The 21,736-nt window shown below is 45.8% G+C and overlaps 1 protein-coding gene across 1 annotated transcript in view; it reads left to right on the top strand.

Moving 5' to 3' along the window:
- The first annotated feature begins 4,445 nt into the window (after nucleotides 1–4,445).
- The window catches only part of LOC308652829 (serotransferrin-like), a 30,907-nt gene continuing 13,616 nt past the window's right edge, over nucleotides 4,446–21,736 (top strand). Inside the window, exons 1-10 of the mRNA XM_081300896.1 lie at nucleotides 4,446–4,645; nucleotides 6,763–6,935; nucleotides 10,670–10,778; nucleotides 11,550–11,726; nucleotides 12,423–12,555; nucleotides 13,323–13,378; nucleotides 13,894–14,072; nucleotides 14,975–15,152; nucleotides 15,981–16,135; nucleotides 20,774–20,864. Of these exons, the coding sequence (XP_081157022.1) occupies nucleotides 4,603–4,645; nucleotides 6,763–6,935; nucleotides 10,670–10,778; nucleotides 11,550–11,726; nucleotides 12,423–12,555; nucleotides 13,323–13,378; nucleotides 13,894–14,072; nucleotides 14,975–15,152; nucleotides 15,981–16,135; nucleotides 20,774–20,864 (1,294 nt within the window). The 5' untranslated portion in view covers nucleotides 4,446–4,602. The remainder of the gene's footprint in view (nucleotides 4,646–6,762; nucleotides 6,936–10,669; nucleotides 10,779–11,549; nucleotides 11,727–12,422; nucleotides 12,556–13,322; nucleotides 13,379–13,893; nucleotides 14,073–14,974; nucleotides 15,153–15,980; nucleotides 16,136–20,773; nucleotides 20,865–21,736) is intronic.

Consider the following 21,736-nt stretch of genomic DNA (forward strand, 5'->3'; position numbering starts at 1 on the left):
TGTTTGCTAATTTTTTTGCATAGGATCTTGGCCTCTGTGTTCATGAAACTCATTTTTATGTATGTCCTATTGTCTTTGGTGATTTTTTTTCCTTTCAAAGTATACCTACTACATACCATGCTTAAAACATTAGTCAGAGACTGTTGCTACTTTTTTGTTCCCTGGATGCATATGTGTAAGACTGATGTCATTCTTTCTTCTTAAATGATAGAATTCATTCTGCCTGGCCATGGGTTACCATTTTTTATGAGAAGGGTATGTTTAGGGATTCTGTTACGAAAAGGATGAAAACCTTGAGTATCTTCCATTGTCCAAGGACTTCTGAGAGATAGGACAGAGAGCAAGGGGGAGGGGGAGTGTCATATGGCATATAAAAATGGCTGCCATTTTCCTAAGAGGCCCCTGTCCTGGTTCCCACCTACCTTGACATACTTCCCTTGACTCAGCGGTCCTATTGACCTTATGAGCATGGGTTCTCAGGCTCCCCATGATGACCCAGACCCAGAATATCAGAGAAGGCTCTGGTGTCAGGCAGAGGACCCTGGGGGAGGGGGACGGCTTGAAGCAGACAGAGGCTCTTTGTTTGCTCGGCTTCTGTGTAAATTGGGCAACTTTTGTAAACAGCAAATATTGGTTCAGAGGCTCACTGCCTTCCTGCCCACCCCCTCTTTGGCAGCTGCCCCAACTCCCCTGCACGTACACATGAGTTCAGCTATTTCTGTAAGAGGGCCAACCCTCGAGTTGGAATGGAAGGGTTTTATCTTGTGTGTGGTGGGTCATGCTCAGGTTGGTTCAGAAAATGGAAGCCCCTTAGCTCCTCTCTCAATTTCTCTCTCCATTTCCTTCTCTTTCTCCCTCAAGTGCTTCCCTCCCTCTCTTCCTTTTCGGTTCTCTCTAAATAAAGAGAAGGTCAATATCAAGAAGGAAGCTGTGGTCTGAGGAAGGGTGGGGGTGAGGAGTTGTGAGTTCTGGTCCCAGAGCTCTATGAACAAGCATCCACTTCCGGAAAACCAGGGCACTGATTTCCTCTTGTAGGGACATCAGTTAAAAGCTCAAGATCTTGCCCCAGAACAGGGCATGCAGGGGAGCAAACACATATTTTCTCCCAGCTGAGCACAATACAGTGAGCCTGTCTCAGATTCTGTAGCCCAGCACCCAGACCTTCCCCAGACTGACCAAACCTTCTGACGGATGAACTTGGGGGCCGAGTATCTGGAGAGATGTCAGGGCTAGCAGTCCACATCTGTCCCCAGATTGAACCTGCCCTTGGCCTCCTTTATGTTCTGGCTCCCAGGGAGAAGCACTACTCCTGGTGGAAGGGTCCACCAAGAACCAGACCGCCTGGTTTTGCATTCTAGCTTAGCAGCTGATCTTTGGAACAAGGCATGATTCTCTCTGGTCTTCCATTTCTGTCTCATCTGGAAGATGGAAATTCTAAGCCACCCATGTCAGAGGGCAGTGGTAAGCCCATGGTGAAGCTCTCAGCAAGTCTCAGCCATCATTAAACTGCATAAGAGGGACAATGTGTGCCCAGACTCCAGAAAAAGCTGAAATAGAATTAAACACATAAGTAAGGGCACAGGTACAAGTGTCATGGGCCACCAAGGATATGGAGCACTGTGTGGTTAACCTCTTACACCACAACCCTTTACAGGCATGGTACCCCATGCAATCAAGGTTGCACACACATATACACCCCCCAAACCAGCCTTGCCACTGCCTGTCCCTCTGAAGAATGGCAGACACAGGACTCTGTTGCTGTCCTGCTCTTCAGTAGGAATGAAGGCTCTGTACCAGGTGTGAGTAGACGATGTGGCAACTCTGTCCCCCATGCCTCACACAGCTTCCTCCACATCCTGTGATGCTGTGCACACCCTTCCCAGCACATGTCTTGGATTTGGACGCAGAGGACCCCACTGAGAACAGGACCTGGGGTTGGCTGGTCTGGAGAGGGCTCAGCCTGGCCACAGCTGCTACCTGCTGAGAGGCCCTGGCTAAGTGGGAGCCTGTGGCTGCAGGAGTGAGTGTAGGAGAGATCTGGGGTGGGGTGCGGTGGGGGATCATTGTCCATCTGTATGTCTATGCCCTGCACTGAGCTTCTCTGAGTTTGGGGTATGAGCTCAACATTTGACAACTCCACTTCCTGCTTCCTGGCAGACCTTGAATGCTCATTGCTGTCAATATCTTGGCTGCATATATACATGCTGTTTTGCTTGGTGCCCTCCCCGCCAGGCCTGCTCTGGAGTCTTACTGGCTTTTATGTCCCTGCCTTAGGGTCTCTCCATGGATCCAGACTGTCCTCTAGGGTTGACTGCAGATGGCATTGGGAATGTGCCCCTCCTGCCAATAGTCTTATTTTCTCATGGCTCAAGCTCAAAGGGGCCCATACGAGAGGCAGAGAGCAGTAAGACAGGACAGCAGTAGCCTCTCTTCCTCATTAGTGAGGAAAGCCCCTGCTAAAGTAATAGTCTCTAAAGTGGAGTGCATGTAACCCCTTTCTATAGGAGACAACCTATGGGGATGTGGGAGAACATAACCTAATTTACAGTTATATTTATTGTTACAAAAGATTAACAAATCATCATTCAATCATATTTAATGTGGGGATTGGCCTTGAATCCCCAGCTGGGTCAGAGTGTTGGTCAGTAGCATGTTGAGTGGAACCTTTGAGGTGTTCTTAGGAAAGATGGAGATCACTTCACAAAAGGGAGGCCCAGAGAAGCCGGTGCTGGATGGTTGTGGCACCCTGACTCCTGTCTCTCTCTCTCTCTCTCTCTCTCTCTCTCTCTCTCTCTCTCTCTCCTCTCTTTTCTTTCCTCCTCCTCCTCCTCCTCCTCCTCCTCCTCCTCCTCCTCCTCCTCCTCCTTCTTTTGGTACTGGGGATTGAACCCAGTCCTTTTTATTTCTTAAATTTCAGACAAGGTCTTGCTAAGTTGCACAGGGTCTTGCTTAAGTTGCAGAGGCTGGCCTTGAATTTGCATTCTCCTGACTGAGCCTCATGCATTGCAGGGATTACAGATATGTGCCACTCAGCCTGTTTTTGACATTTTTTATTTGTTTGTTTCCATGCTTTTTGGTTTGCATGTGCCCAGTTAAATGGATGTACAGATTTTAAAATGTGGCTTTAACTCTCCAACCCTCACAACACACCCAAGTGCCTTAAAACTATTCCTGCAAAGAAATTGGAATTAGAAGATAATTATGATAACACAATCACAAGTGAACAAAACCAAAATGGCCAAAGTAGCATGTCAAGTAGGCCTGGTATAAGCTCTTTGTCAGCTAAAATGAGGCAGAATCAGTAATTATATGATTAGATTGGATAAGAATAACTCTTGAAAATCCTAAAATTATCTTGATGACTCTCTGAAATCTGGATTTACACTTTAAGGAACTTTGACCTTTCTCTATATACTGTGCCTTGGGGTACTGTTTACTGTACATAAAGTAGCATAGGCAGAGGGATGTTTAAAAATGAGTGTGTTCATCTTTATCCCATTCTTTTATGAATTTCTATTCTTTGGACCTGGCATGGTGGTGCATACCTGAATTCCCAGCAATTTGGGAGGTTGAGGCAGGAGGATCAGAAGTTTAAGGCTAGCCTCAGAATCTTAGGGGAGAACCTCAGCAACTTAGTAAGACTCTGCCTCAAAAAAAAATCTATTTGTTCATGATTGAAATATACAGAATTTTTAGTTAAAATACATATGCAGAAAGCACTAATTCAATAATTTTTTGTGTGCATGTGATAAAGATGTGCAATTAAAGCAGTTTAATGACTACTTAGCAGGAGGGGGACTGGAATTGTCCTGAGGCTTTAAGAACCGATCACAAATTCCTTGGGGTTGTTCTTAGTGCTAACATGGCACGTTGTTGGGAATCTTAACGTCTTGACCATATTCCTGGAAGCTTCTTGTGAGAGGGGGTTTGTTTCGCACCTGACTGGCCCTAGCCCAAGGTGTGATACAGGAAACTTGAGAGCAGAGAGTATTCAAGTCCAAAAGCCTGAGCTCAGCCACAAGGCTGGGCTTTGGGAGCCCAGGGGCAGGATTTTCAGGAAACCTGCGGGAGAAGCGAAGGGTGCTGAGGGTCTGCCTTTGACCCTGAGCCCCGCTTTCTTCCACATTCCCTATAGGAAGGGTTTTGCCTGCCTTTCCCGGGTTCTCGACGGGGTTCCAGGGCAGTGCCCTTCCCTCTCCAGGCCTGAGTCCCCATCTGTGCACGGAGCTGATGGGCCTGGAGGCACGCACTAGCCCTGGCAGCCCTGGATTCTGGAGCAGAGCCACCCCAGCCCCAGCCCGCTGAAGACGCGCTCCTGGCACTGAGTGAGCGACTCTAACAAAGAGCGGATTTTACTTTAGTTCCCTTCCAAACAGCATTTTTTGTGAGGGTCTGTCCCAGAACTCAGGAAATGAGGTGATTATCAGGGTGAAAAAGGAAGGGGGATGGGTGAGGGTGATTGGGCAACCAGCTGCGCAAACACAGGAGGTCAAAGATTGCGCCCGCCCCGCGGCCCCCGCTGGGGATAAAGGCGCCCCGGGAGCTGAGACTCAGCGCAGAAGCAGGTGGTCTTTGCTCACCGCTCCTTGCCACACCGGGAGGATGAGGCTCTCCGTGGGCGCCCTGCTGGCCTGCGCCGTCTTGGGTGAGTGCCTGCGCGGGAAGGACCGAGTCTCCACCCCAGGCATCCCTTGCACCCTGGAAGCGCGGGTGCCTTTTCCGTTCCTCCTCTTTGCCACTCCTTCTGCTGCACCCTGCTTGAGCCTCTGGCCACCCTGCTGACCCTGCTTAATGCCTCTTCCCCCTCTGTCCAGTAAATCAAATATAATAAAATAGGGCACGTCTAAGCACAGTTTATCCGGGCGCTTTTCTGCTGCCTCTTTTGTCAAGTCCAAACTCCTTGGCAGGGAATTTGAACTTCCCCTGGATCACTCATTGCCCCCCTTCATAATCTGATGACCCCTGGGTGCTCTTGGCGCTGTTGATACCCTACTAGGGAGGCAGGGCCATCATGTGTTCAGAGGATGCTACTGGAAACCAGAATTCTTGGGTCCTCATCCTGGCCAGGCTCTTCACCTTTGAGAGGGGCAATCCTAACACCTGCCTGGGAGGGTCATGCAAAGATACCAGGCAAGGTTGGAGAATGCCACAGGTGACCAATGGCTTCCCCCAAATCTGAGGTTGTTGGACCCTCTTCCTATGTCGATGCCTCCAGCTCACTCATTTTTTCGCAGGGGGAGGCAGGTACTAGGAATTGAACCCAGGGGTGCTTAACCACTGAGTCACATCCTGAGCCCATTTTATTTTATTTTTTCATTTTCAGACAAGTCCTCACTAAGTTGCTGAGGTTGGCTTTGAACTTGTGATCCTCCTGCCTCAGCCTCCTAAATCATTGGGATGAAGGTGTGAGCCACTAAGCCTGGCTTGCTGCTCACTCATCTGTCACATAGTTGTAGGCTTCCACATGGAGTTATTTTTGCCTTCTCTGAAACTATCAATTCCTCATGAGGGTGTGTGAGATCCACACATGACTGAGGACTGAGTATCCCTGTAGAAGTAGGGGGACAGGTCTGGAGAGGTGGTTTGGGGAGAGTTTGCCACTGATAGTGGTGCCTCTTGTGAATTCCCAAAGCTGAGGTGAAGCAAGGCAGGGAGGTTGGGGCGGTCATTCCCCCCATGATCCTTTCTTTTATCATCCTGGAGAACTGTTGGCTGTGGCCCTGTTGCTTTGTGTCTTGCAGATCTTCCTGAGTCAGCGAGTCAGCCTAGCTGTGTTGACCCAGGGAGGTGGACAATACTGAGGGTTTGGGGGGGGTGGAGCCAAAGCTCATGGATAGGGACATCTCTCACACACATGGATTTTAATAGCTCTGGGTGTGGCTGGAGTCAGCTTGCTTTCTAAATGGCAGTCAAAAAGAGAAATGAAAATTGGGGAAGGTTTCAGTGGAAAGAGGGAAGACTGCTGAATAGATGGAGTTTTTAGTTATTACTAAAAAGAATGGCAGACGAGCGTCACAGGCAAATTCGTGATCTTTTCATGCATTCCCCCCCCCCCCCACCAACCCACCACTACTGAGGAAGAAGGGGCCAAGTAACTAAGAATTTTGTTTTCTCTTGTGCTCTGAGCAGCGGACCAAGTGTCTGGAGACCTGGGTTCCAAGCCTGACTTGGCCACAAACAAATGGGTTGACATTGGATAAAAAAGCAATGTTCTTGGGCTGGGGCTGGGGCTCAGTGGCAGTGCACTTGCCTGGCATGTGTGAGGCACTGGGTTCAATTCTCAGCACCACATATAAATAAATAAAATAAAGGTCTATGCACAACTAAAAAAAAAAAAAGGGCATTGTTCTTTGAGTCCAGCTCCCTCATTTCTAAAAGGTGGTAATTCCTCCCCTGCTGGCCTCCCAGAGTTGTACTGAGCCAATGGGTTGAGGTGGCTAAAAATGTTATGTGCATACCCAGGAGTATGTTTTGCTGCTACCTGGGGTGAGGGAAGGAGACAAGAAGAAGGGAGGCAGCTGGGAGATGGTGGACTGAATGCCAGCATCCCTCTGAGCAGCAAAGAGTGGTCAGCAGAAAACTGGGAAGCCACTGGGGTCCCACTCAAAAAGCAGGGGAACCTGTTCTCTGAGGTGTTCATGGATAGGAGTGAGATGAAGACAGGACCGAGGACATGTGACCATCAAGGCCCTTCAGAGAATGATGCTGTCTCCCCCTGGCACAGGGAGTGGGTCCCTTATTGGTCTGGCTTCTCACCCCCAGGGCTATGTCTGGCTGTCCCCGAGAAAACTGTAAGATGGTGCGCTGTGTCAGATCATGAGGCCAACAAATGCGTGGCTTTCCGTGACAACATGAAGAAAGTCCTTCCAGCCGATGGTCTCCGCATGGCTTGTGTGAAGAAGACGTCCTACCTGGATTGTATCAAAGCCATCGCGGTAAGTCACTGCTACAAGAGAGTAGATATTTTGGAAATGCACACACATTGCTGAATCACTTCAAAAATGGAATTTGGGGAGGTCATCTTTAGACATATTCATCTAAAAAAATCAAAAGCCAATATGCTCTGAAAGTTGACTTTTTGAGGTACAAAGGTCTGTGAATTCCAGGAAGAAATAAGAAAGTGTACTATCATGATAATTATATAACCTCATTTGGAAGCTGGTGTCCTTTGGTGGCGCAGGGGATTGAACGCAGGGCCTTGCAGTGCTAAGCATGTTGTTCTACCACTGAGCTACATGGCCAGCCCTGGAAGTTCTTGATACATCTTTGGGAAGAAAATGAGGGATGCACACAGGGAGGGAGAATAGTATCCTGATTGCAGATGAAGGCTGATCCCTTTGTTCTCGAGGTCTACAAAAATATTCTTCATTCCTTCAGTATATCCCCTGTGCGAATGAATGTGTGTCACATCTTGTGCGGGGGTCATGGGCTGCAGAGGGGAATTCAACACACGTGGTCCCTACCCTTGAGGAGCTCACATCCTAGTCAGGAGAGAGGGAAAACACATGCATGAGTAAACAACTCATTTCAAAATGTGGTACAGACAAGGAAGGGAAAGAAGAGAGTGTTCTGACAGGGACTCACAGAGAAACCTGCTTTGGCCTGAGTGGTCAGGGATGGTCTCTTTGAGAGGCAAGCAGGGAAAATACACCAGGCTGTGTCTACCAGACATTGAGGGTTCTACCCTCACACAGAGATAGGGAGACAGATGCCCTATCCTTCCTGATGGTTATATCTCAAAGGAATGGCTCTCAGGTCCTTGAAAGATGCTTCCAGAGTTACAAGACATAACAGATTCACAATTGTAAGCCTTTTTCACTGATTGCTCTTAGAAAGGGAGGTCAGGTGTGTTAGTGAGAGGAAATGTGAACATTTCTGCAGTGTCGCACTCTCTCAGGCATGTTAAGAGGGCTGGGGTTGTCCTAGGGACATGGCCTCATGCTTTTAGAAGCCATGCTGGAGTATGGTTAAGCCTTTTGGTGCAGGGCTTTGGATGGGCTTGTCACGTGCAGAAAGTTCTCTAGTTCTCTGAGCAAAGCAAGCGGGTGGAGATGGCTGGAAGGGAAGCGGTGGAATAGGTAGATTCAGCCAGGTGGAAATCAGCACTGGTTTAAAGAATTGGCCTGTTGTGTCCTTCCTGTTCCTATATCAGTATCTTCTTGATGGCTTTGCCTCCCTGCCACCTGGCTTCTCCCCAGCCCACTCGCTGTGGCTCACCTTCTTCTGGGTTTGGTCATCTGAACTGTGAGGTCAGGCTTGACCTCTTACTTGTCCGGGTTGCCCCTGGGAATCGCTGCTGCTCTTGTGTTGGGGCTCCTCTTTTAGGTCTGGGCTTCCTGACTTCTAAGGCCTTTGAGGCTCCAGTGACTCCTGTCCAAGGTTTTGGTGTCCTGGCCAAGAAAGTCCAGGTCCCTGACCACTCTCCAACCCCCACTGCACTGGGCAAAGCTCTTATTTGCTATTCACTTTGAGTCAGTGGCCTGAGGGGTGGGGTGGGGTGGGGAAGGTGCCAACAGGTTTAAATAGCCACAAAGAACTTTATATCTGGAGTGTAGTTGTGTGGAACACAAGGGTCCATTGTGTCTCCTAACTGTTTATGACACTGAAAAGAGATGTATTGACAATCTAAAAATTTTTTATGTGTTTTGTCATATTAAAGATATGCTTTTATCCGGTTGGGTGTATAGCTCAGTGATAGAAAGCTTGCCTATGAGGCCTAGGGTTTGGTGGGGACCACAGCACCATGAACATATATGTGCATGCATACATGCACCCATGCACACAGATATGTTTTTACAACGCAACTGCCCATAGGTGAGCGGACAGATAATCAAAATGTGTGTGAGCAAGTGTGTATACACACACACACACACACACACACACACACACACACAATGAGTTGTTTTCAGCCTTAAAAATGTATGAGATTCTGATACATGCTGCAGCATAGATGAACAGGAAAGTAAGCCAAATACAAAAGAACAAATGCTGCGTGATTCCATTTTCGTGAGGTGCCTACAACAGTCAAACTCATAAAGACAGGAAGTGGGATAATAGTTACCAGAGCCTAAGGTGGGGGGTGTGTGGAGCGGGGAGATGGGAAGAAACTATTTCATAGGCACAGAGTCGGTCTGAGAAGATAAAAAAGTAGGGGTGATAAACAACAATGTAAATGTACACTTAAAAGGGTTGAAATGGTGAATTTTATGTTACATACATTTTATTATAATAAAACAATGAAAAAATCCAACAGAGACTGTGGCTCAGTAGCAGAGTGCTTACCTTGCATGTGTGAGGCACTGGGTTCAATCCTCAGCACCACATTAAATAAATAAATAAATAAACAAACAAACAAATAAATAAATGTATTGTGTCCATCTACAACTAAAAATATATATATTTAAAAAAAATTTTTCAACCAGAAAAAAGAGTTTGGCTTATGGCAGTTTTTATTTCACTTAGAAATACTTGTTTTTATTACTTACCTGTAACATGGCAAAGATCAAGGAGCTATGTAGTTTTGGCCTTATAATTTAATCAATAAGAACCGTTTATAGAGAACTAGCAAGTGCTTCTGGAAAAATCATTTTGATTAAAAATATCTGAAGCAGAAAAAAGGAGTGAAAATATGTTTTAAGGGTATATAAAACATGGTTTGGCTTACTGTAAGAATTCAAGAAAAAAGAAACTGTAGATGTAGTAGGAAGGCAGCTATAAAATTTCAAGTGACTTATTGATTTAAAGATGAGGATTCATAGAAGCACAAGGTAAACAATCAAAATCCCTGAAGAAGTAGTGAAGTGATAAAAAACAAATCCAAGCTGCCTGAACGCAAATCTCAGCCGCTTGACTTACTGTCTGTGGGGCCTGGGAAAGTGACTTAACCTTTATGAGCCCCTGTTTTCTTACTTGTAAAATGGAGCTGAGATGGACAGGAAAGCTTCTAGGTGTCAGAGTAGACAGCCATCCCCAAAATAAGCAAAAACGGGAGTATGATGATCACTTAGTTTAACCATGCAGCTAAATCCAAAGATAGTGCTCAAACCCTGGATGAAAGCTTCCTGCAGCTTTATGGGCCCAGGACAGGAAGGAAAATTATTGAGCCCTGAGTCGGGGGGGAAGGGCGGGGAGACAAGTGTCTTCGAGGTCTCCATCCCTGCCTAGAGGAAGGTCCCCACTAAGGCACCTGAGAAAGACCTCATGGAAGTCTCAAGACATAGGGGTCTCTGGGAAGGGAGCACGGCCATCCATAGGGTCCTGAGCTCTTTTTTATCGTTCCCTTCAGAGACTTCAGTGCAATGACTGTGCCCAGGTCTGGGATGGAGAGGGAAGATTTCTCCCACCAGACCTGCCAGGTCAACCCTTTGCAATTGCCCAGGGTACAACCACATAGGATTTTTAGCCAGGAGTTGGACACTTCACCAGGGAAAAGAGGAAAATAACCCATTCCTTCCTCTATGCAGGAAAAGGAATACGGTGGCCAAGTGCTCGTTTGAGGGTGATGGAGTCCACCAAAGCTAGCAGTGTTGTGTGTGGTCTGGCCAAGTTGAGAGTTCTTCTGGCTCTAGGCCTGTGGAGCCCCACTAGTCACTCCCTATTGGCTGGGTTTAGGCGGGCCTTCCTTGGAAGTGAGGGCTTCATCCTCAAGGTCTGGCCTGTTCTCTTGCAGGCAAATGAAGCAGATGCTGTGACCCTAGATGCGGGTTTGGTGTACGAGGCAGGCCTGACTCCCAACAACCTGAAGCCTGTGGCAGCAGAATTCTACGGGACACCAGAGAGTAAGTCCTTCTTACAGGAGGGAGTGAGTGGCCCTCACCTTCTGGTAGATAATGAGTCTTGTATTTCACAGGCAGGCATTGGATATTAAACCCTAATAACTGTTCGTCTTTGGGGAAGAAGAGCCCTGTCGGTCACCACAAGCACAGAGCACACCCTCTGTGGGCTTTGGACAGGTTGGGGGCTGGTGTACTTGATCTTGACCCACTGGGCCAATCATGTGCTCACTGGAGAAACAGAAGGCTGGGTGCAGCTTGGCCTGAGGATCATTGGGGGCTGGTGCTATGTCTAAGGTCCCTGGAGGTCCTCTGGAACCACCGGTGCCATGTGTGTGGGAGAGCCCACTCTGGAACATGCCCTGGGATCTTAACAGCTCAGAAAGTGTGTTTTGAGACCAACTTGACAGTCCATGCCAGTGCCAGGGACAGGAAATACCTTGAGAGAGGTGGGGAATGGGATTCTTTGTACCCACAGCTTCAGTTCCCTGGTAGCCTTGGATGGGTAGATGTAGGCAAAAAAACTGTAGGGCCAGGGTAGGTAGAACACTTGGGACACTTTGGCCCCTGTGTTTGCCTGGAGTGATTACAAACACACCTTCTGTCTTTTCTTTCTCCTGAAAGCCCAGGAAGCTTTCCCTGATATCCTCTTCATTGCCACCCAACTCAATATAGACAACCTCTGGATTCCCCTTCTCTCCTCAAGAGCCTGGGGGACAGGTGCAGTGTTTTTCTGTGCCGGGTTAAGGGTCTTCCACTCATGCCATCCCTTTGCAGATCCACAAACCTTCTATTATGCTGTTGCCGTGGTGAAGAAGGGCAGTGGCTTCCAGCTGAACCAGCTCCGAGGCAAGAAGTCCTGCCACACAGGCCTGGGCAGGTCTGCTGGGTGGAACATCCCCATAGGCTTGCTTTACTGTAACTTACCTGAGCCCCGGAAGCCTCTTGAGAAAGGTAAGCTGGCCTCTCTACCCTGGATATACCTACCTAGGCCACGCAGGGGTCACACAGTTATGATCAGCTGAACATGTGGGCTGAACTCCATGTTGGAAGGGGAGGTGAACCACCTTGAATCTGGCAGGTCTGTTGCACCAGCTGCCCTTGGGAAGTGGCGGCTAAGCCTTTTCTGCTCTGAGCTCCCAACATTTCAGCAGAGGCTTTTCTGAGAAGGGGAAGAAAGAGAGCATCAGGGTCCTCAAGGGGTTTAGCCTGGACCGCAGGGCTGGGCCCTCTTGTTTACTTCCCTAGAGTTTCTGTCTGGGATGATGTGTGCCCCGTTCTGCTGGAGGCTGCTCTGGTGACTGTCTGCTGGCCATGAGGTTGGCCGGCACCCCTCTGGGAAGTCCTCCCATTTCTAGTGTATGGGTCCCAGAGGAACCTCTGGAAACTGATCCAGCCTCTCACAGGGCAGGGAAGGGGCCCAGGCCTGTTTCCTTGGTTGGGTGGTTGCAGGACAGGGGTTCACTTGTTTCCTGTTTGAAAACCCTGGATACTGACAAGTTAACACAAGTAAGTCTGAGCTGGGACTGGGATGGTTGGTTTTATTTTAACCCCCTTCACCCTGTTTTCTGATGAGTCGGGGCTGGGAGACGTCATTGGCTTTGGCCAGCCTCGCTTATGCCTTGTGGTCCATTTCTCTGTGTTGAGCAGCAGTGGCCAGTTTCTTCTCGGGCAGCTGCGTCCCCTGTGCAGATGGAGTAGCCTTCCCTCAACTGTGCCAGCTGTGTCCAGGGTGTGGCTGCTCCTCTGCTCAACCATACTTCGGTTACTCGGGCGCCTTCAAGTGAGTAAGACTGACCACTGCCCCCTGCTGGCCAAAGTGCCAAATGTCCTCAGAGTTCTTTGCTAGCCCCAAGTAGAGCCCTGATTGCCTATTAGGAAGTCCCAACTGCTCCCAGTGAGATGGTGGTACCTCTGGGATTCCAGAGGCCAGGACAGCCCCTTTCCCTGATGATCAATCCCCTCTTTGAGGTTCCTTTCTTTCTCCTCACAGCCCTGAAGCCTGGCTAATGTCTCCTCTTGCTGGACTGAGCAGAGTCTGAAGGGACAGGCACGTCCCTAGTGACAGGCAGGCAGGCTCACCATACAGTGACCACCTTACAGTGACTCACCATGCACCAGTATAACAGGCTCCAAGCACCTACCTCCCCTACCTCCCCTTAATTCCCCTATCTAGAAGCCCATGTGGCTGGTTTCTTGCTCCCTGATTTTGCCTTGGCTATATCCTAAAGTTTTATCATAAACCAAGGGCACTTTTCTACCCTTAAGAGAAGGTAGACATACCAGGACTCAAAGAATATTTTTTTACATTAAAATACCTTCAATTTGTTCTTGTTGCTTTTGGACAACATAAGGTAAAGGACCTTTCATCTCATGAGAATCAATCACCCCTCCCATCCCATGGGTATCCTGAATATCAGCACCCCATGGTGCTGCCTCAGAGGCTTCTCCAAGACTCTGTTTCCATTTGAGGGCTGGACAGTGGGATCAGACCCTCCTGGTGCCCAAGAGTGTTTTGTAAGAGTGTTCTAATGTGTTTCTTTCACACAGGTGTCTGAAAGACGATGCTGGGGAGGTGGCCTTTGTCAAACACTTGACCATATTTGGTAAGTGATGGAAGAAGAATCTGGAAGTTCCTCTCTAAGGAGTGAGAGTTCTTCTTCCTTGCCTGATTTTCCATGCTCACTAGGTAGACAGGGGCATACAGTGTTTCTTTTCTATCATTGCTTGGGTTTCTTCCTGTGCAGAGGTCGGTACTTTTGGGTTCCCCATCTGGATTCTTGGGCCCTTTTGCATTATACAGCCTCTTTACACAAGTTAATCTGCCTCTGGGGCAGTATACCTGTATCTAAGGATTGGGAGCTAGTCTGGCTGACCTTGACCTGTCAGTCATCCTGATGAGATCAGATGCATAGGATGTGGGACAGTTTTGCTGCATGAATATCAGAAGTCTGCAGGCCTTCATCTGGCTGCGCAGTCATTTTCCTGCATGTTCCATGGTCCTCGGGGTTCACTCAAAGCCTCTCAGCTCCCACTTTCTGTTATCAACAGGATTGCAGGGGAGAGTAGGGGGCACCCTAGTTCTACCAGCAGTTGGCTCATCTGGACTTTCCCTCCCCAGAGAACCTGGAACAGAAGGCTGACAGGGACCAGTATGAACTGCTTTGCACAGACAACACCCGGAAGCCTGTGGATGAATATGAGAGTTGCTACTTGGCCCGGGTTCCTTCTCATGCTGTCGTGGCTCGAACCGTGGATGGCAAGGAAGATCTGATCTGGGAGCTTCTCAACCAGGCTCAGGTATCCCCACCCACCATCCTCTCCCCTGCTTAGAGCTCTCTGCTTGGATTTGGGAAATTTTTCTTCTCACCTTCTGGTCACTATGTGCCAGGACACAGTAGGAACCCTGCCACACATAATCAGCTTCTCAAGAAGCCCCTGAATTGGGACTCCTCACACGGCAGCAGGGAACCTCCTTTGGTATTACCATCCACCACCCTTTGCCTTTTTGACTGGTGACCTCTGAAGAGGGTCCTGTTGTTCTAGTTCATTCCCTTCCCTCTAAACCAGGCCTTCAAGGCAAACACCAACACCTCCATGAAGACTCTCATGACCCTCCTTCTGTAAACAACCTCTCTCCCAATGTCTGATTCCCTGATTCCACATCTCCAGCCAGTACTTTGGCCAACATGGGCCATAATGAAGTTGGAGTTCTAGAAAGGTGAATCCCGGTCCAGAATTTTCCTTGGGTCACTGAGGTTTTGTGTGATCATTCATTCACTCAATGGAAGCTGCTTGCACTGCTCATTTTACCCCTCTGGAGAGGTGGTGTTCAAGGTCAAGCCAACCTCCTCTCCTTCAGCCCTCGCATCTGCCCATGGAGGGTTTATACCCTGCCAGCCTTTGGATGAGATGCATTTCTTGTTCTCAATGAGCCTCTCTCAACCATTCAGGGAGACAGGCCTGAAACCCACTCAGGGAAACAATGTGGCGTGGTCCTAAGAAGGCAGTGAGCGGAGATGATGCTAGGTGGGCAACAGCACTCCTGACTGTCCTCGCTCCTGACATCTTGAAGTTTCTCTCTCTTTTTTTTAAAATTTTATTTCTGAGGTGTTTTTTTTTTTTTTGTCTCCTCTTTGATTCCATTTTTTTGGCTTCTCTTTCTCCCTGTGGCCATTCACTATTCATTTTACTGTGAACAGGAACATTTCGGCAAAGGCAAATCTGGCGACTTCCAGCTGTTCGGCTCTCCTCATGGGAAGAACCTGCTGTTTAAGGACTCTGCCCTGGGTTTCCTTAGGGTGCCCCCTAAGATGGACTTTAGACTGTACCTGGGCTATAAGTATGTTACTGCCATCCGGAATCTACGGGAAGGCATATGTAAGTACTCAGGAAGGACCAGCTTGAGAAATTTGGCAAGGGCAAGGGTTAGGGATAGAATCTTTCCAGGGACCAAAGCCTCTCCTGGTGTTTCTTTCTTCTGCCCTTCCTGTGAGCTAAATGGCCTTGGCCATGATGGACCGGACATCATCAAAGGCTTTAAAAGAAATTCATAATGTAAATGACTTGGGTTGGCACTAATATTATTTCCCTTGCATAAATCAGAATTGCCCTATTCATTTTGTGAATAGGCACAAAATAAGTAAAATAAAAATGAAGTTTCTACAGATTCCACATCTCCAGCCAGTACTATGGCCAACTTGTGCCATAATAAAGTTGGAGTTCTAGAAAGGTGGATCCCGGTCCAGAATCTCATTGGGTCACTGTGGTTTTGAGTGATCATTCATTCACTCAATGGACATGCATCGAATATATAGCCATGGGCTCTGCTAAGTGCTGGACATACAAACATATATTAGATTCTGCTGCCCTAGAAGTTTCAGACCAGGGAGAAGACAAATGTTGGATGAGTAGTCCCATAATTGAATGATCAATTACAAATGAAAGATCTGCTTAGGAGGGGAGTGCAATAATAAGAAATTACTGTGGTCCTAAAAAGAATGCAAAATAAGTCAAAATAGGCCCTGGCCTGGGGGTGGAGGTGAGGCCCCTGAGGAAGTGACTTGGGGACCGAGTCTGAAAGATAAAAAGTTGTCCATTTTTTTTTTTTAATTGCACTGACCGTGTGCTCCTGCTGCTTCAATAGACACCAGGCAACAGCAGGGGGCCTCTCTCTTCTGAATTCTGGTTCTTTTTCTTGTGCCACAGGCCCAGAAAGCCCAGTGGATGAATGCAAGACCGTGAAGTGGTGTGCACTTAGCCATCACGAGAGGCTCAAGTGCGATGAGTGGAGCATTAACAGTAACGGGAAAATAGCTTGTGAATCGGCAGAGTCCACTGAGGATTGCATTACCAAGATCATGGTATGTCACTCTCCCCTCCCTAGGGCAGCCTCCCTGCTGTTGCTACCTGCTGGGCACTACTAAGGCTGAGCTGGGAGGGATGAGGAAACCCTGGTTTCCAGGATCCTTGCACTGACTGTATGAGCATGGCAGCCCCAGAAGGTTCAGAACCTTAGTTTGTGGATCTGAAGGATGCCTGTAGGACTCAGGCAAGCTAAGCCATGTCCTGCTGATAGTGTGGGTGTCTGGGGACCTATGGGCTGCCACGATGAGTGCGGTAGGATTCTGTATTGATTTTGTAGGCAGATACAAGTTGCTTCATTGATTACAAGAGTATTCCATGTTTGCTTCTAGAGAATTTTGGAAAATCCTGAATGATATAATGAAGAAAATCAAAAGTACTTATCATCATGTAACTCAGAGAAAATTATTGAATTGGGATCATATCATATAGGTTGCTTACAATCTTTTACTCACCCTATGACATCTAAGTAGCTTTTCCCATATTATCAATCATTCTTTAAAAAATGTGATTTGGAGCCTCTGTGTTGATGCATACATCGAGGTGCTAGCAGGGTGGCATGTTTGGTGAGGGCAAGAGAGCTCCAAGCTTCTGAATCCCCTCCACCCCCCAGTTCTTTGCCCTGTGCATCGCTTCCTTTTGCTGTTCTTGAGTTAGATCTTTTATAATGAATCGGTAAGGTGCATACCTTAAAGGCACTAGGACTTCTTTCCATCATCACTAATTCTTGCTGAAATCTGTCAATTCTACTTTTGAGCACTTATGAATAACCACATAATTTTATGTGAAATTATGAAATGAAAACCAGACTATCAACCTCATTCTTTTACATTTCATATATCTTAAAATATTGCTTTATACTATTTTAACATATATTCCATTTTATTTATTTATTTATTGTCTGATTCAAGACAAGAAAAATCAAACCAAATTAAAGCAAAGCCAACCATCTCAAAACCTGAGTCTATCTACCGATCTGTTAACAGCTTGGATAATTTGTCTTCAGTATTACATGTTGGATCGATGCACTAGCTGCAAAATAAATTCATGTATGCAAAAACAAATTTAAGTAATGCAAGACTCTTGGGAATACATGAAATCTTAAATAAGGAAGACAAAATTCAACCAAATAGAAACATTTTTTAAGAGTTATTCTTGGACACTATAATTTGTGCTTTCCTAAAATGTCATCATGAGCCTTTACTTTTGGAGATAATTTACAGATGTTGGGACGGAAAGCAAGGACCAAAATCAGCATATTTGCTTAGAGAGCTCAGTGGCTGATAGCTGCACAAGTGTATTTCCTGGGTAACAATCAGCTTATTACATGATATGCTACCTTAAGAGGTCCAGGATTTGTTCATGGATTAGATGAAACAGAAGTGACCAACATCAGTGCTAGTAAGAACTCTTGCAAACAAAATTGAAGGACATAGTTTATTAGGTCCCACAACTGTGACACATCATCACTGTTGATGGGAAACCACTGCGCTGGCCAAGTTTTACGAAAATGTTACCATGCATGTCATGACTGCAGGAGAAAGTGAAGGTGAGCATGGAAAACAGATTTCACAGGGAACCAGATTCTTTAGACATTGCAGTAACTGTGCACATAAGTGAGTGCACAGGCTTCTTTAATAAGGGATCCATGATCTCCCATCGTAATGTTACTGTTATAATCAGAATGATGGAACAAATTCTACGGCCATGAGAAGATGTTTTCCTTGGATATTTGCCTGTTCCGCATTCTAGAATTAATATTGAGCTTGTCTGTCTTTCTTATGGATGTCTAATTGGCAATTCCTCCAGACTTTTAGTGAATCCATCTTTACAAATAAAGAGAGGAAACCAGGCGTGGTGGTGCATGCCTATAATCCCAGTGGCTTGGGAGGCTGAGGCAGGAGGATCGTGAGTTCAAAGTCAGCCTCAGCAAAAGTGAGGTGCTAAGCAACTCAGTGAGACCCTGTTTCTAAATAAAATCCAAAATAGGGCTGGGGATGTGGCTCAGTGGTTGAGTTCAATCCCTGGTACACCCCACTACCAAAAAAAAAAAAAGAGAGAGAGAGAGAGAGAGTGGAGGAAAAGGGGCTATATCTAGGTTGAAAGCAACACTGATGGCAGCCGTTCTAGAAATCATAGCTCAGACCTACAAAAATATCATGAAGAAAGTGGATGAAATGATTACTTTTCAATATGATCTGTTTATTATGGCCTACGAGTATAAAATGGAACAGACTTCAAAAGGGCACAGCACTCCACTGTGTAAGCTTTGTTTTCTGGACATCTCAGTGCTCACTAGGTGGAAATAGGCTTCTTTTGTGTGGAGGTGCTCCACTTTCTGCAGCCATGCAGATTCATGCTGTCTGGTTTTGCTCTCCTGCTGGTCAAGGCCATGGACTCGCTGGATCACTTGGACAAGGGTGGTGGGCTTACAATATCGGGAGAAGTGCGAGTCCCATGAGTTTGCTGTGAAATGAAAGTAAAGAACTGGAAGGAAGGTGGACACCTTAATAGTGGTAAACCACACCCCAGAGGTGAAATTCTTATTGGTGGCCAACATGTGACAATGAGATTTTTTTTTTTCAAAAATGGAGCAAAAACAAAAGCAGATATTTCTGAAGATGAACACGGACAGAAGTGGCTCTGTACTAGAGATCTTGGAGAATTTGACAGTTGTTGAAAGACCATTGATCATGAAAAGGACTTTAAAAAAAAAAACTACAGGCAGGAGAATATGTTTCTCTTGGTAAAGTAGAAGCAGCTCTAACACTCCCACTAATAGATGACATTTGTGCATGTGCAAACAGAGATCATTCTCTGTCGGTGGATTTCTGGTGCCAAATCCAAAGGAGGAACTAACAGGACTACCTCAAGAGAAAGGACTTAAAGGGACTTGGGAAGAACTCACAGTTGCCAAAAAGACAATGAGATACAGGTACTCTCCGAAGCTGCTATTTCAGCAAATCTGGAAAAGTTTAAAATGTGTTAAAAATTAATATGAGCCCTGATTTGTGAGCTCTGAAACTGTTCTGGTGACAGAGCCTTCAAGCTGAAATGCAAAGAGCTTAAAAGGAAGAAAGTGAGCAAATGTATGGAAGGAAAGAACTCTGCTCCTTCAGCACTATTTGCTACATTGAGCTCGGATCAAATGGGAAAATACTTGCAACTCTAGTCTTAGCCTTCGAGGTACACTCCACTCTTCACCTTCAACCTAATCCATTATTGCTAGAGACATCACCATTTTTAACCCAAAGGATAGGCAGTAGATATTAAGAGGGCATTTTTTGGTATATCTCTTCTTTCTTTTTCCCCTCGTACAATATGCCACCTATAGTTAGAATAAGGATGTTTCTGAGATGTATTGGGAAAGCAGTATTTCAAAACTTCAAGTTTTCAAACACTATATATGTTGGTCATGTTTTAAAGTTTAGATGTGTAGAGGAAGATTAAAAAAAACATGAGCTGGTTACTTACAGTATTTATATATTAATTTAAAATTATGTAAATTTCAAATGCTTATGAATCAAATCATTGTTGAGAAGGTTTTTTTTTTTTTTGCTGTATAATGATTCTTGTCTGCATTGAGAGAAACAAATATGCCCATAGTTGTCTTTTAAAGAAAAAACATGATATTTTCATGTTGATAACTATTCTATAGTATGGATAGGCTGCCATTTATTTAGCCATTTCTTGTCACTGAGCATAGTTTGGTTCTTCTTTTTGCTTTATAAATCACATTTGTTATTTTTCTCACTTATACATTTTGCCCAAATAATTGTCCACATATCTGATTATTTCTTTATGGTATATTGCTATGAAGTATTTAGCCAGGGGAATATTCCAAGGAAAGTGTTGTAAATCTTCTAAAAATTTTTTATTGGTGCATTATGATTGTACATAATAGTGGGATTCATTGTGATATGTAGGTACATGCATATAATTTAGTCAATTTCCTTCCCCAGTACTTCTTCTTTCTCTCCCCTCACTCTTCCCTGTACTCCACTGCTCTCAGTTCTATTTTTATGAGATCCATCCCCTCCCCCCACTTTTTTCCCCTCTTTCTAGCTTCCACGTGGGAATCTTGCAAATTTTATTAAGTCCAAGCATCTCTGAAATTTGGGACTTATTAGCTCTGAGTACTAGATTATTTGCAAATATTTGACTCACTCATCAAACATCTATTGTGCACTCAGCACTGAAATAGCACCCTGTCAATGTGACTAAAATGAAAAGTTAGAGCTCCATCCAGAGGTGCTTTGTTCCACAGACACATCCCCGACTGCACCCCTCCATCTCTTAGGGTCAAAAAGGTGTTGTCAGAACATCTTGGGGACAGTGAGTCCTATGAGAAGACAGGAGGATTGAATATGGGTCTTTGTTCTTGAATAAACTCAGTGAGACATGTGGCCTTGATCATCAGTTCATGATGCTTATACTGGTTGGGTGAACATGAGCGTACATTTTATTTTCTATGTTGGGCCTGCCTGACTGATCCATTTGGGGTTCAGTACCAGTACCTGATGTTTCTCTGGCATTCACAGCTGTGCTGGGAAAGCCCTTCAAGGAAACAGCTAGAAGGGCAGGTGGCACAGAAAATGGCATCTTTTCATCTGTTGTGATTTATTGTGTCTTTGCAGAATGGAGAAGCAGATGCCATGAGCTTGGATGGAGGCTATGTCTACATTGCAGGCCAGTGTGGTCTGATGCCTGTCGTGGCGGAGAACTATGGTAAGTACAGAGTGCTGTTTTTTGTTTGTTTGTTTGTTTTGTCTTTCATTTCTTCAAAGCACTTTATTTTTTTTCCCGATGTTCTTGTCTACCATTAACTTTTTATTATTTATTTTTATTTAATTCATTTTAATTTTTTTTAAATACACAACAGTGGAATGCATTATAATTCTTATTACACATATACAGCACAATTTTTCATATCTCTGGTTGTATATAAAGTAGGTCGACACCCATTTCGTGCCTTCATAAATGTACTTTGGATAATGATGTCTATCACATTCCACCATCCTTGCTAATCCCCTGTCTCCTCCTTTCCTTCCATCCCCTTTTCCCTATCTAGAATTCATCTATTTCTCCCATGTTCCCCCTCCCTATCCCATTATGAGTCAGCCTCCTTATATCAGAGAAAACTTTTGACGTTTGTTTTTTGGGGGATTGGCTAACTTCATTTAGCATTATCTTCTCCAATGCCATTCATTTACCTGCAAATGCCATGATTTTATTCTCTTTTATTGCTGAGTAAAATTCCATTGTGTATATATGCCACATTTTTTTTTATCCATTCATCCACTGAAGGGCATTGAGGTTGGCTCCACAGTTTAGCTATTGTGAATTGTGCTGCAATAAACATTGATGTGGTTTTATTCCTCCTGGACCATGGAGAGGAAAGATGAAAAAAGGCATAGACTGATTCACATCATGGCTATCTTAAAGCTCTCCTCTCCCGAGTGCCTTCTACTTCCAAGTTGTTGGATTCCCTCACATAGGATCCCCACAGTCATCTGAAAAGATGACAGCTATCATACCCTCCAGCTCTATGGAAGCTCTATGCTGTGAAGTTTCTGCTAAAAGTGACCTGACTGCACAGA

Source organism: Spermophilus citellus (assembly GCF_964194105.1).
Source record: "Spermophilus citellus genome assembly, chromosome: 7".
NCBI lineage: Eukaryota > Metazoa > Chordata > Mammalia > Rodentia > Sciuridae > Spermophilus > Spermophilus citellus.